This window comes from Diutina rugosa, assembly GCF_008704595.1.
Source record: "Diutina rugosa strain CBS 613 chromosome Unknown scaffold1_size794362, whole genome shotgun sequence".
NCBI lineage: Eukaryota > Fungi > Ascomycota > Pichiomycetes > Serinales > Debaryomycetaceae > Diutina > Diutina rugosa.
Genome location: NW_022995155.1, coordinates 170,503 through 183,919, shown reverse-complemented (window position 1 = coordinate 183,919; position 13,417 = coordinate 170,503). Strand labels below are relative to the sequence as shown.

The window sequence follows — 13,417 nt, the reverse complement described above, 5'->3', positions numbered from 1 at the left end:
ACACGGAGCATACTTAGCATAAAGCTAATATGGCTTAAACCGCTTCTCCTTTTTATCCCGCTTCGACTTGTGCTTGTCTTTACCCTTTTTGTCCGTCTCGTGCTTCTCTTTCTTGTCCTTCTTCTCTTTCTTCTCTTTCTTCTCTTTTTTCTCTTTTTTCTCTTTTTTGTCCTTCTTCTCCTTCTTCACCATCTTGTCCTTCTTTTCCATCAGAGACTTATCGCTATCGTTCTTTTCCTCAACCGCCGCATCGTCTATGTCCATATTGTCATCTTTCTCATCAGGGTTGATCAAGTCATAATGCTTCAATTCCTTAGGAAGCAGCCAAACCTTAATTTTACCATCCTCGCCGCAAGTAATGGCAGTTTTGGTGTACGGAATCACAAATAAATCTCTGACGACTTCTTCACCATGTGCCTCGTGGAACCAAACGGGATTATTATCGTCAAAGATCTCCGTGGCAGGGTTGAAGGGAAGCAATGTGAGCAGAGATTTCGAGTTAGCACCATATGACACATATCCAGAAGGCAGCACGTCAACGACATACTCGCAATCAGGCCATGTCAGCCGTACATCGCCCATCTCATTTGGCTGAGCTTCAGCCTGCTCTTCGTAATTGGTATCATTTAAGTCGTAAAACGCCAAAGTTTCCATATGAGAAAGCACGCTGATTCTCCTCTCGAGATCCCAGTGGCACAGATGCACCAGGGCAAAATTGATCACTTGATGTAACAGTTCATCCTCGTCAGCCTCAGCGTAATTGATGATGTTAACATAACCGTCTGTCAGTCCCAGCATCAAGTAAGTCTCGGTAGTGGGGTGGAACAGAAGGTAAGTAACATCATCGTGATGACTATCGACATAGGCACGGTACGGTTCCGAGGGGTTTCTTATATCCCAGATGTAAATTTCCGCGTCAGTGCCCTTGAGCTCAGTCCCGCCGGCGATGAAATTTCCATCAGGCAGCACTGCAACTGACAAAAACGATGTTTGTTTGGGGTTAGTAAAACAATGTGTAGGATCTGAGCTTATGTTGCGCAAATCCCACAATTTCACACCATCAGTCAGACACAGTACCACTCCATAGTCTCCAACGAGCGCAATTTGATTCACTGCCAGCTCATGGGCACTGATGTTCCATTGATTGGTGCCATCAAGATCGTACCCGCGAAGATAACCATCACTGGAACCCGCAACGATAGTTTTGGTGGCATCGATGTAACGAATATTAGTCACCCAGTTATCGCTACCTCCCACCTGCCATGATGTGGTGGGGATAGCCCTCATCGCTTGAACGCAGAACTCCGCGCGACATGTGTACTATGGTGGACGTAAAAACAAAGAATCCAAGCTGAGGCGTTACAGTTTGAGAATTAGTTGGGAGACGTCATATTAAATTGTCTTATATAAAGTTGCACGCTCAGAAACAGTTTCGATTCAATTGGTTTATCAATGAGAAGATAGCTATTGCGTGGCTCATGATGGTTGATTATTCAAATGATAGCATTGAGGACACCACCAATACCTTGACCACCAGTGAGTATGGAAGTAAAACCATTGATTAACGAACCAATCAAACCTGAGGATCCGGCAGGAGCACTCGATGTACCATCCGTTACTGCCTTAGAAGTTTCGGGGTTGGAAGATTTCCCCGTATCAAGAATTTTTGACATCGCCGATGCAAGGGTAGACGCCAGCGACCAAAACCCTGAATCGGCAAGGAAAGAGAGGTCCTGGGCCTGAGCTTGAGCAATAGGGGCAGCCGATACAGCGGCAGCAGCCACCAACGAGCCGGCAACAACGTTCGCAAATTGCATTGGTGTGTGGTTGGGCAAGGGACTGCTTATCCCTAGTTTTTACTATATATATATATTATAACTCACTCAATATTGTCGTGGTTTCTGGGCGGCTTACCACATGATATACTCGCTAAATTGACAAGCGAATACGTACACGACGTAACCTAATCTGTTCGAACGGCTGATATGTAGACTGTACGTCGTGAGGTAACTATTGACGTCAAATTTAAAAGACAGCTGGTCCAATACTTTCAACCGACCTTGAGAGTCAAACGAGTCGTTTGTATCAGGGGTTAGCGTTGTCTAGATGCGGCGAGATTCTCTCGAATCCAAACGCGCATTTAGCCACAGAAACGCCCCTGAAAGTTACGATGCCTAAAACGTGGCTGCAAACACAACCCGCAACCGCCTCGAATTATCTTATTGAGAACAAAGTATGCCAAACCGAGGCTATTGCCAAGATATTCGGTGATTCTAATCGTGTCCCTTACGCCGTCTGATCAAGGCGTTCACACTGCTATGTTGTTGACTGCACGCTCGGCTAAGGAACCTGGGCTTCAAGTACTACGCCATTCAGCGGACTGATGATTCTCGCTTCCTAGACGTCTCGTGCACTACATAACATTAAAGCTAGCTACAATGACGAGTATTACGGATTCACGTCATATATTGATGATATGCTCTTCAAAAGTAACGTTTTGAATTTCGTGACTAACTTTCATTTATGTACAAGATGGTCATAAATCGTTATTGACAAAATTAATTGTCTTCACCCTTAACGACACCAACCTTGGCCGGTCTCAAAACTCTCGAATTTAAGGTGTAACCAACTTGTTGAACATGGAAAACAGTACCAGGTTCCTTATCAGGTTGGGGAATCTCGAAAGTGGCTTCGTGTTGATTAGGATCGAAGGGTTGGCCCTCGGGATTGATCTTCTCGATGCCGTATTTCTCGAGAGTCTTTTCAAACACGTTTTTGGTCATATCAACCCCATCGTAAAATTGCTTCAAATCGGGATTAGCGCCCAAGGTGTCTTTGTTAACCGAGTCCAATGCACGGCCAAAGTTGTCGACCGATTCTAAAAGGTCCTTGGCAAACTTCTGGAGAGCGAAGTCTTTGGCCTTTTGCATGTCTTTCTTCGTCAGTTCTTGCAAGCTGCGGAAGTCGGCGACTGAACGTGCGTAGTGGTTCTTCATCACCGCCAAATCCTTATCCTTCTTGTCCAACTTAGCCTTCAAGTCGGCAATCTCCTTGTCCTTCGGGTCAAGAGGAGACTCTTCTTCGGCAGGCTTTTGCTCGGCGGCTTTCAGTTCATCGGCTTGGTCGGCAGGCTTTTCATCTTTAGTCGACAGCGAGTTGAATCTGCAGCCAGTAACGGGTCTCATAGCAGCCATAACCACGGGAGTCCGCCCAGCAGTCATGGAGACTGCCAAGGTTCTTCTCATTGGGTTGATAAAAGCTCTCTGCATTTCGAAATTTTTAAGCGTCCTATGGAGCTGGTCGTCGTGAAGACGTTCAGAATTTTTCGCCCCTCAAAGAGTGGGTGCGAACACCAAATGCCGAGACGACCCGGACTAAAGGATAACTTGAATATAGTATGTAAAAAGGTATTGTCCTGAAGAACTATAATTTTTTGTAGTAATAAGCTATCTTATCATCAATTACTGCCCCGCTTACGTGATTTTGAGATTCAAAACACTCGGACTTTAAGTGCCATTGCCAAGACTTTGTATGGACTTCCGGAATTAATGGGTAAATTTCGAGAACACCAAAATTTGAAATAACTACGAGTTTAAGTTATCATTTGGAGTGAGTTCGAAACCGAGCAGGGTTCGAATGATTCAATTTATAGTCTTTTGACAACACACAAAATAACGTGCAAGTTATTTTACCTCGAATGTATTTATTAATGAAACTACCCCAGATTTGTGACTAGCTTGTACAATTCTGCGATGTAAGATTGCATGTCGGCTTTTGAAGCGATTAGATTAGTTTCGACATCCTTGCGCTCAACTGATTCAAATGTTTCTCCTGGTTGTATCATCAACGAACTGCCAACTGGACTTACGATATAATTACCGAAGCGTCCCATGTACATCAGCTTGGCGACGTTGGGGTCTGAAAATTCTACTGCTTTCTCCATGTCCTCATTCAGTTCGTCGAATAGGGATATAATGGCATAGTCATTGACTCGAACACGATTGTCGCCATTCAATTCAACTCCAGCGGGCCATCCGTACTGGAAGTCGTCGCCATCACGAGCAACCTTTTCGCCACACAAATTGTGTAAAATTTCCTTGACAATTGCTTGATGGCGAGGCGTGGAAACTAGAATGGTGATCCGATGGGCTGGATACTTCAATAAACGCATGTATTGGAACAACAACACGCAATATTCGGCGTTTTCGATTTGCCCGGAACAGGAGATGACAGATGCAGTTTCAACGAATCCGGGGTTGAAAGCTCGAGAGATCGGGATCATGGGCACGTTTGGGTTCACAATAAACTCAGGTCTTACCAAAGAATCGTCTAGACTAATGTCGCAAATTGGCACAGTGTCACTCTGAGAACCTCCAATAATAGTCACTTGAATTTCATGGGCCGGGCATGCAATTGGTGTTGCAAAGAAAAGTCCGTTAACAACGATAACATGGTCGAAGCCTCGAAGTCGGCGGTTGGAAAGATAACTTGCGTCATTAATATCATTCAGAAGCCTAACGTAATCATCAATACTCATGATCACGTTACGTTGGTTGAACAAATACTCCCATGGATCGACTTTGATATGCTCTAGCGGTTTAAGCAAATCAATCAAAACGTACGCATCAAATAAAACTTGGTAATCAGCAACAACTTCTTTGAAAGATGATAGATCTTTGGAAAAGGGGTAATGTTGGACCACCTCCTTCTCTGGAGTAACTTCAGGACTCGCTCCTCGTTTCAGACCAGCCACAGGAGCTTTTGGCGAGTACTTCTCGACATACGCTTCCCATTGAGCAGCAACATCAACCAACGGCACACCGATCAATCCACGACTTTTCAAAAGATCCCTATACTTCTTGAGATCGTCACGCCAATCGGCCAAGTCTTGCTCCGATCCGTAGCGAATCCATCGAGAGTTGTGACTGAACGAGTTTACGTGTTGTTGGCTCAGTGTCAAAACAAGTGTGCGATGTTTCAAATCCTCGCTGAGAACCCGCTCAATGATCATATCCAGGGTATTGAATCTCAGCATCTCGTGAACGAGCGTAAACTTATTATGCACTATGCTTTGAAAAACACCCTCTGTTTGGAGATGCGGTGTACCCAGCGTTTCAATGCCACCGGTTTTAACGCGTTTAACATTGGGCTCAAGATTGTTATTCTCCTGAGGATTGGCAAAAATGGAAGATTCAACCACATCTTCGGCTTCGTGGACCAGAGGAATCGCGAATTCTTTAGTTTCCAAAAATTTAATCTGGTCGGGTCCAATGAGATCAGGTGGCATCACTACAACCCAGTTCACGCGCCGTTCAAAACCACTGACCTGATCGGAGTTCTTGCAGGAGAACACCACATTCCTGGAGTCACTTGGTTCAACCTTGCATAAGCGTACCAAACTAAGACCCCAATCTCTCAAACGTCTCAATTCTTCGTGAGGGTCCGGAGGCCCAACTTCAAGCAAAAGAAAAAACAGTTTTCCTCGCAACGGAGCAGGGGTTTCAATTTCATATTCCTCGCTTACTATTTTGTTGATATGAGTAACGGGAAACATGTATTTGGAGGCCCCAAAAGCGAAAAACCGACTCAAAACTGCCTCTAGATGGCGAGAGAGATCAAAACAACTTTGCTGCCACAATGAGACCCGAGTTCTGATCATATAGTCCGTTTCGTCTAAGGGTGCCGTCTCAAATGGGAGAATGAAGTTGATTTTCTCTTCTAATCGTGGATCACCAAACCGGTCGAAAAGCTCCAACTCAGTTGCTCGAGTTGGCTCAACTGTCAGACTCTCTGATACGAAGGGAATGCACACAAAAGCGTAGATCACTTCATTCATCACAGATTCCGTTAATTTAGGAGCCATACTGCAATCACCACCACGCTCGATATCCTTGATGATAGTTTGTTTTTCTTGGATAGTTAAACTTTCAATGAACTTGCGTAAGTTATCGTGACCCCATATTTGAGGGCTTGCAATCACAATGAACTCGGCATACCTTTCTCCAAAGTTCAGGTGTACTATCAGCTGGAGTAACTCAAATTGCTCGAATTCAGAAACCCCCGAGCGGATATTCAAGTAGTAGAGCAAAACTTCGGTAAGAAAATAAATGGACTGTTTAAAATGAAGGGCACGACACCGAGCCACAACGCGGGTACGCTTTATTAACAGCATGAGATGTCGACTTGAGTTCCCAACACTTAATAGAAGTAGGAGTTCCTCGACATAGTCAGGGCTTTCGGTCTCAATTGCACCAATCCACTCGGAGATATTATCGTAAACATATGTTTCTCGATGTATCAACGTCAAGAACCTGAACACCAACGGCGTACCTTTACTCATTTTGACACGAGTAACCAATGGTTCAAATTGAGATGTGTTGATGTATGGATCTATAGGATCCTTACCATGCACCACGAGGTATAAGATCAATCTCGTAAAGTCATCGAGATCTTTTTGTTCACCCCCCACTGGGTAGGCCTTCCACAATTTCCTCAACCATTGGTGTTGAACAAGCCACTGGATAAGTTTGGTTGATGGTCGGCCCAGAATTGGATCAACGACAAGTTGTAGAACTTTGGGTACCGCTTCTTTAATGGGGCATTGCGCCACTGCCTTGAGTTCAAGCAATGACACGTCGTTTTCCATCGGCAGTAAGCGTTTGACAGCCGCAGATCGCAGCAGTGGGTGTATGTGTGTCGCGTTTACACCGCTATGGATGGTCAAGATTGAGTACGACATACAATGGCCTAAAACCGATCAATAATACATCATCAAACGGCTCTATTTATCACGCCAATGACGCCATTTGATCACTATTCATCACGCAAGACGCCATTTCATTACTAGTACGAAGCGTTATAACTCTGGCAGTGGAGTTGTCACTTGAACTGGGTGAAGCCCAGTACATTTTGACTACACAATAAAAAGCTGAAAACACTCAAATAGTTCGTACTACGAGTATTCGGTCAATCCCAACGACTTTTTATGTTCTAGAGCTTGAACATTTAGCATTTCTCATCAGTCGCACTGAAAAATTTGAACTCACGAGACTGGGCCATGTTGAAGAGCTTCGCCCGATTGTTCACCAGTGGGCCCAGCGCTACTGCCGCTAGTTCGTCGGGGTCGGCGACCAAGATTAACCCCAAGTTGGCTGCCAAGCAGTTCATTGCTGAGGATGCCCCCCGGAATAAAGCGCGGATTCTCCGTCGTAAGGAGACCCGTCTCAAGAAGCAAATTGTCAGAGATGTCAATAACTTCAAGAAGCTTTCTCAAAGAAATGAAAGATTTTCAGTCGACCCTGTGTTAGGCCGTGATACTGGGTTCATGACTCGAGTTCGTATGGAACTTGGCAACGACGAGCTGCGGCTTGCCTACGGCTACTCGCGGGAAGAGTTTGAAAAATTGGTTTACGGCGCCGAAAAAGTGGCTCTGGGTAAGCTGGGACTTGACTCGATTAACGAAGCGACACGTCAAGTGGAGGAACGTAAAAAGCGTGCTTTACTCACCATTTTGAATTTGAAAAATACCAACACCAAAGATAAGCGGAAGATGGCGATTAGCATTGCCCGCAAAGAGTTTGAGAGATTTGATGGCGATACTGGTCTGTCGGAAGTGCAGGCAGCTGTCGCTACCATCAAGATTCATTTCGGCATGGATCACATCAAGAAGTTCCCTAAAGATAAGCTGCACATTCAAGCGGTACGCGAATTGGTACAGCAGCGCCAGCGTATTCTCAAGTACCTCAAAAAGGACGATCCCGAACGGTACTATTACACCATTGCTAAGTTGGGCTTAGCCGACGACTGCATTACGAAGGAATTCAATATGGGCCGTCAATACTTCCAAGATTACAAGGTGTGGGGCGACAAGCAATTGATTAAGTTGTCGAAGAAGCAACAGTTGAAGGCTGACAAGTTGACCGAATTGCAAAAGCGTGTCGAATCTTACAACCAATTGGCCAAGGTCAACCACGAAATTTTGGAGGGCAAGAGGCCGGCTCCTTACAAATTCAAGAACATGAAGAAGTAACTGTACATAGAACATTTTGTCTCCTGAGACATAATACACATCATTCGAATGAATCCAACTCCCCTGCCAACTCGCTCTCAAAATCTGCCACATTATTGACAAGGGCTTGAATCTCGGTTTGAACTGACACGAGTTCGGTAGCTAGCTTTTCATTTTCTAGTCGAAGCAGGTCTCTTACAGACTGAAGATATTGAATTGGTTCTTGAGCTTTATCCACCACAATATTACTAACCCTGTGCTGTGGCAGAAGGACGCTCTCTAAATTCAACGGAGATGTGCCGTCGGTAATGTTCAGTTTGGCATGATTGATGGCATCATCTAGTTCGTCAAACTTAGTGTTGGCATGTGTCTCCTCGAAAATCATATCGATCTCTTGGATGCTGATCTCATGGAAGTGAGCCTTTAACTGCTTGCTAGCCTTATGGAGCAGCAGCTTACCTTTAGGAGTGTGGGCAATTGTGGGAAAACATTGGGCCATTTGCGAATCATCTAGAGCGGTATTTCCGATCATGTCAACCAGCTTCTGAAATAGCTTCCTGACTTGATCGCTTCGTACATGGCTCATGTCAATGTATTTGTATTGCAGGAAGCCCAAGGCAGCAATAAGTGAACAACTTTGACAATGAAGCCGCCGTTGATGTTGTAGACGCGATAAGAATGAATAACATGGTCGCGTCAACGAGGTCATGCCAACATGGAAGATCAACATTGAGTGGACATGGGATAAAACCTAATTGAGTATAAGTCTATAGTTTGAAATGCTGATACAAAACTCACACTTTCGTGTAACGTGACTTTTTACTGTCTCACTCGCCACCGCCTGGTTTTCAGTCATTCGCACGAACACGTACCATACCCCATTTTACCCCATGGCTGATCCTAAGTACTTGATTTCAGAAGCTGAAAAGCTTTTGAAGCCACAAAGTGGATTCATGCTGTTCTTCTCAGGCCTGCTGACAGACCGCAAGGAGGATGCACTGGATTGTTTTGTACAAGCTGGCAATGCCTATCGCTTGCAGAAGAACTATGTCGATGCTGGCGCTCAATTCGTGAGAGCCCTGGATATTCAAACAGAATTGGGAAATCACAATGAGGCGGCAAATCACTTGGTTGAAGCTTACAAGTGCTACAAGGATGCGCTGCCATCAGACGCCATAGAGGCGTTGAAGAAGGCAATCCATATCTTTTTGACTCAAAACGGGCAGTTCCGCCGAGCTGCCAACTTTACTGGTGACCTTGCCGAGCTTTACGAAAAAGTTGGTGATCAAGAGAACGCAATTTTATCATATGAACAAGCAGGTGACTATTTCCTGACCGATCGCGCTGATGCTCTTGCTTCAAAGTCTTATCTCAAGTGTGCTGATTTGTGCGCTGCAACGGGGGACTATGCCAAGGCAATCAAGTTCTACGACAATATCATCAAGGTTGCTATGGGTAACAATTTACTGAGATGGCTGCTTAAAGACTATTTTTTCAAAGTAATTTTGTGTTTATTGTGCATGGATGATGAAATCGAGGCACTGAAGCGTCTAGAGCAATATCTGGGCGAAGAGCCTCTGTTTGAGCTGCTGAGGGAAGGCCAATTGTTGCGTGATATATTGGAAGCCATTGAAGCGGGGGACTTAGAGAAGTTCCAGGAAAAAGTGTTCGATTATGACAAGTTTTCAAAATTGGACAAACTCAAGACGCAGTTGTTATTGAAAGTCAAGAACCAAGTCGTCAGCAAGGAAGAGGTCGATTTATTATAAGCAGAATTTGATATTGTATAGTAATCATTACAATTGCTCAGCCCACACTCTTTTCATATTAATTTGGCATTGTGCTGAACTCACCCCTACTTTTTGTAGCTTTTCACGAATTTCTTCCATGTTCTTATCATAGTCAGATGATTTATTGAGCAACCAATTGTCTAAGCCAAAGTCCAGCTCTGTAATTGCTTGCACCGCCTCTGCCCATTCAAGTGATTTTTGACCATTAATCCAGTTACTCACAGAAAAGAAGATGCCAGGATATTTGCACCACATTTTAACTTGATCCACCAGCCCACTCCACGAATGTAATATTATGGGAATTTCCACCTTCTTTGGGGCATTATCAGACGTCCCCATCTGTTGTTCACGTTTCCGCTCACGATTACTTTTCGGTTTGGCTCGAGTAATCGAAATCGTTTCGTCAAAAAGCCGACCATGAGCTCGCACACAATGAACCAGGACTGGAATATGATACTCTTGAGCCAATTGAAGCATTTGCTTGAAAATTGCGACTTGATGATCCATGGATACATAACAGTTGGAATTTGCTTTGTCAGTATACCCTAATATGCCGTAAGGCACCCGAAATACTTTGTCAAGGCCGATTTCACCAATCCCAAACTTGCGCTTGCCCTCAAAGCTATCGATGATACTTTTCCACTCGATAATCTGTTCAGATAATCTTTTTGGTTCAGGAAGTGCAGCGATTAATGATGCTGGAGGAGATGGGGAAAGAACTTTCATATAATGTTGCTCTTTAGAAATGGGTTCATCACTGACACTGTATAAATGAGAATACCAAGGGTGGATTCCAAAAAACGGAATGATATTGGGGCAATCGAGTAAATGCAGTTTGACAAGGTCACAGTCATTCCAGTAAGTCGTCATCAACCAAAACTCATGATCACTATACTCTTGTAATAGTTTCAGTCTCAAAGCATTCACATTTATTGAGGAAGCATCGACCGTTAAATGACAGTGACAATCGACAACGATGTTTGCCATGGTTGCCAGACACTATGAGAGGTGCAGCACACAGCTCAAATCAGGTTGCACCATACACGCGTTTATTTCAAATTCTGAGTTATAATCAACAAACATGCAGTTAGTCAACGAGTCTTTACCAAAGTTGGCTATGTATAAAAGGTAAGATAGTGAAATTCATTTCTAGACCCGGATAAGCTCACATGGTTTTTACTTTCGTGCCAGCTTCCACATGCACTTGTTATCCTTGGTGAATCGATCGCATTTCGCACTGTTTTTCCCATTGCAAGTCATACTATCCGTGAAGCGTGTCTCTGGTTTAACACCTTATCGAATTGCGCGTGAAAACCTTCAAAACAGCGCTTGAAACACACTTATACCATTATACTGTGGTGGTATTTCAATGACGGCAATCCACCTTCCGTCACTGGTGCCCTATCCGGTGACAATCACCCAGTTGACAAAAGCTCCTGGAAGCTCGGTCAACAAACATGACACGATATTGAAGTTTAAATATTGGGATGTTGAACGCGAGTTGACAGATGCTAAGGCTAATTCTTCCGTGAATCCGGGCCTTACCGCTTCTCCCGAGGAGCGGACCGTCCAACGAATCGGCCTGGTAGAACTGCCTGTGGAGGGCAATCTCGGGAATTTCAAGGTGTCTGTTGGCCAAGTGATATCTGAACCCTGTGTTGCCGTTGAGGTAGAGGAAGCTTGCGCTCATACTGTGCAATACGGTGGCCTATGCGCTCTTTGCGGTCAACTGGTTGATACGAAAGATTACCTGGGCTACGACTATCAGGAGCGGGCGAGCATTGCGATGTCACACGATAATACCGGGCTTAAAATTTCACTCGAAGAGGCTCAGAAGATCGAGCAGCTGGCAGTAACCCGTCTTACCGAAAACAAAAAACTCATTTTGGTGGTGGACTTAGATATGACTGTGATCCATGCAACTGTGGATCCAACTGTTGGCGAGTGGCAAAACGATCCTGAAAACCCTAATTATCCCGCTATCAAGGACGTTCAAAAGTTTTGTCTTCTGGAAGAAGCCATCGTGCCTCCGGGATGGACTGGGCCTAAAATGGCACCCCAAAAATGCTGGTACTATGTCAAGCTACGACCGGGGCTCAAGAAGTTTTTGGAGCTGATGAATCAACGCTATGAAATGCACATCTATACAATGGCCACTCGCAATTATGCACTTGCCATTGCTAAAATCATTGATCCCGAGGGCATATACTTTGGAGACAGAATCTTATCTAGAGATGAGCTGGGTTCGCTCACGCATAAAAATTTGAAGCGACTCTTTCCAGTTGATCAAAGCATGGTGGTCATCATTGATGACCGTGGTGACGTGTGGCAGTGGGAGGCCAACCTCATAAAGGTGGTTCCATATGACTTCTTTGTTGGCATTGGTGACATAAATCTGAGCTTCTTGCCAAAAAAGCTGGGTCAGTTGATGGGCCCTACACGCAAGCGTAATAAGATTCTTGCCAAATTAGAAGAAGACGCGGCTGTTACCGAAGAGTCGGCGTCGCCAACACCAACAAATTCAGGTGAGGAGTATGATAGTGATCTGGAAGCTTTTGTCGCAAACCTTACAAAACAACAACATGATCGTCCTCTTGCTAAGTTACAGGAAAATCTTGAAAAGCTTCACGATCAACCTAGTTCCGATGTGGAGGATGATGAGCTTTTATACGATGATGACAATGAGTTGGTTTCTTTAGAAAGAGTATTGGACAATGTTCACGGCAGATATTATGACGAGCTTCAGAAGTTTTCTACAGGCAATAACTCCGTGGCCAAGCGACCCGATTTGAGTGATATCATTCCTAAAATGAAGGAAAAGGTACTTGAGGGGGTTGTGATACTTTTTACAGGGATAATACCCACGATGGTTCCTTTGGATCAAGCTGATATCGTCATATGGGCACGCCAATTTGGTGTGAAGGTTGTCAATGAGGTTTACCCCAGTGTCACCCACGTGGTGTGCCGAGATCCCACTCAGGGTCCCGGTCCGACGTTCAAAGCACGCGTAGCTCGGCGAATTCTACCAAGCGCAAAGCTTGTTAATCCTGACTGGCTCTTTGCATGCTTGACTCAGTGGAAGCATGTTGATGAGAAGGATTATCTTTTACCACTTGATAACCCTGAAGACTGGCGTGTGAATGAGCAAGATATTGCCAAGTACAAGAAGCTGATTACCTTCGAAATGAACTTTGATGACCTTGAAAATCTTGATGAGGAGGTAGATCAGTTTCTTCAGGAAAGTGACGAAGACGACGACAATAATGACGAGTCTAACGAGGCTTACGCGGATAACGAGGAGAACGAAGCCATTGAGCTTATCACCAATGGAAACGGTAAGCGCTATCGTGAAGATGACGACAACCGAGAAGGGGAGCCCAATGGCAAGAGAGTTGCCCCCGATACCCTGGCGTCAACTAAGACCGAAAAAGATGACGACGACCTCGACGATCTCGAAGCAGAGCTTTTGGAAGGGTTTGATGAAATTGAAGACTAGGCATATCTACTTTTGTGTATCACTATATATTGTATGACTTATATGACCATCCATTCAACAATCCATCCCACGACATTCGCGTCGTATGCAACATCGAATTCCGTAGTCATTTTCCCTTTTGAG

General features: G+C 44.7%; 9 protein-coding genes across 9 annotated transcripts; 3 read left to right on the top strand and 6 right to left on the bottom strand. All coding sequences in view use genetic code 12, as the record gives it.

The window, feature by feature from the left end:
* Positions 1 to 24: 24 nt before the first annotated feature.
* Positions 25 to 1,287, bottom strand: DIURU_003390 (uncharacterized protein; the record flags this gene model as incomplete). Its single annotated transcript, XM_034156147.1, has 1 exon — positions 25 to 1,287. The coding sequence occupies one exon, from the start codon at positions 1,285 to 1,287 to the stop codon at positions 25 to 27; it is 1,263 nt and encodes a 420-aa protein (XP_034011643.1).
* A 206-nt stretch (positions 1,288 to 1,493) lies between these two features.
* On the bottom strand, positions 1,494 to 1,817 carry DIURU_003389 (uncharacterized protein; the record flags this gene model as incomplete). Its single annotated transcript, XM_034156145.1, has 1 exon — positions 1,494 to 1,817. The coding sequence occupies one exon, from the start codon at positions 1,815 to 1,817 to the stop codon at positions 1,494 to 1,496; it is 324 nt and encodes a 107-aa protein (XP_034011642.1).
* A 741-nt stretch (positions 1,818 to 2,558) lies between these two features.
* MGE1 (Mge1p) lies at positions 2,559 to 3,245 on the bottom strand (the record flags this gene model as incomplete). Its single annotated transcript, XM_034156144.1, has 1 exon — positions 2,559 to 3,245. The coding sequence occupies one exon, from the start codon at positions 3,243 to 3,245 to the stop codon at positions 2,559 to 2,561; it is 687 nt and encodes a 228-aa protein (XP_034011641.1).
* Positions 3,246 to 3,715: 470 nt separating this feature from the next.
* On the bottom strand, positions 3,716 to 6,646 carry DIURU_003387 (uncharacterized protein; the record flags this gene model as incomplete). Its single annotated transcript, XM_034156143.1, has 1 exon — positions 3,716 to 6,646. One exon carries the CDS (start codon positions 6,644 to 6,646, stop codon positions 3,716 to 3,718), a length of 2,931 nt encoding a protein of 976 aa, XP_034011640.1.
* A 411-nt stretch (positions 6,647 to 7,057) lies between these two features.
* Positions 7,058 to 8,029, top strand: DIURU_003386 (mitochondrial 37S ribosomal protein uS15m; the record flags this gene model as incomplete). The annotated part of the gene is made up of 1 exon (XM_034156142.1): positions 7,058 to 8,029. One exon carries the CDS (start codon positions 7,058 to 7,060, stop codon positions 8,027 to 8,029), a length of 972 nt encoding a protein of 323 aa, XP_034011639.1.
* A 40-nt stretch (positions 8,030 to 8,069) lies between these two features.
* On the bottom strand, positions 8,070 to 8,594 carry DIURU_003385 (MIND complex subunit; the record flags this gene model as incomplete). The annotated part of the gene is made up of 1 exon (XM_034156141.1): positions 8,070 to 8,594. One exon carries the CDS (start codon positions 8,592 to 8,594, stop codon positions 8,070 to 8,072), a length of 525 nt encoding a protein of 174 aa, XP_034011638.1.
* A 304-nt stretch (positions 8,595 to 8,898) lies between these two features.
* DIURU_003384 (uncharacterized protein) lies at positions 8,899 to 9,777 on the top strand (the record flags this gene model as incomplete). The annotated part of the gene is made up of 1 exon (XM_034156140.1): positions 8,899 to 9,777. The coding sequence occupies one exon, from the start codon at positions 8,899 to 8,901 to the stop codon at positions 9,775 to 9,777; it is 879 nt and encodes a 292-aa protein (XP_034011637.1).
* Positions 9,778 to 9,804: 27 nt separating this feature from the next.
* Positions 9,805 to 10,785, bottom strand: DIURU_003383 (putative endodeoxyribonuclease; the record flags this gene model as incomplete). Its single annotated transcript, XM_034156139.1, has 1 exon — positions 9,805 to 10,785. The coding sequence occupies one exon, from the start codon at positions 10,783 to 10,785 to the stop codon at positions 9,805 to 9,807; it is 981 nt and encodes a 326-aa protein (XP_034011636.1).
* A 382-nt stretch (positions 10,786 to 11,167) lies between these two features.
* DIURU_003382 (protein serine/threonine phosphatase) lies at positions 11,168 to 13,294 on the top strand (the record flags this gene model as incomplete). The annotated part of the gene is made up of 1 exon (XM_034156138.1): positions 11,168 to 13,294. The coding sequence occupies one exon, from the start codon at positions 11,168 to 11,170 to the stop codon at positions 13,292 to 13,294; it is 2,127 nt and encodes a 708-aa protein (XP_034011635.1).
* Positions 13,295 to 13,417: the final 123 nt, after the last annotated feature.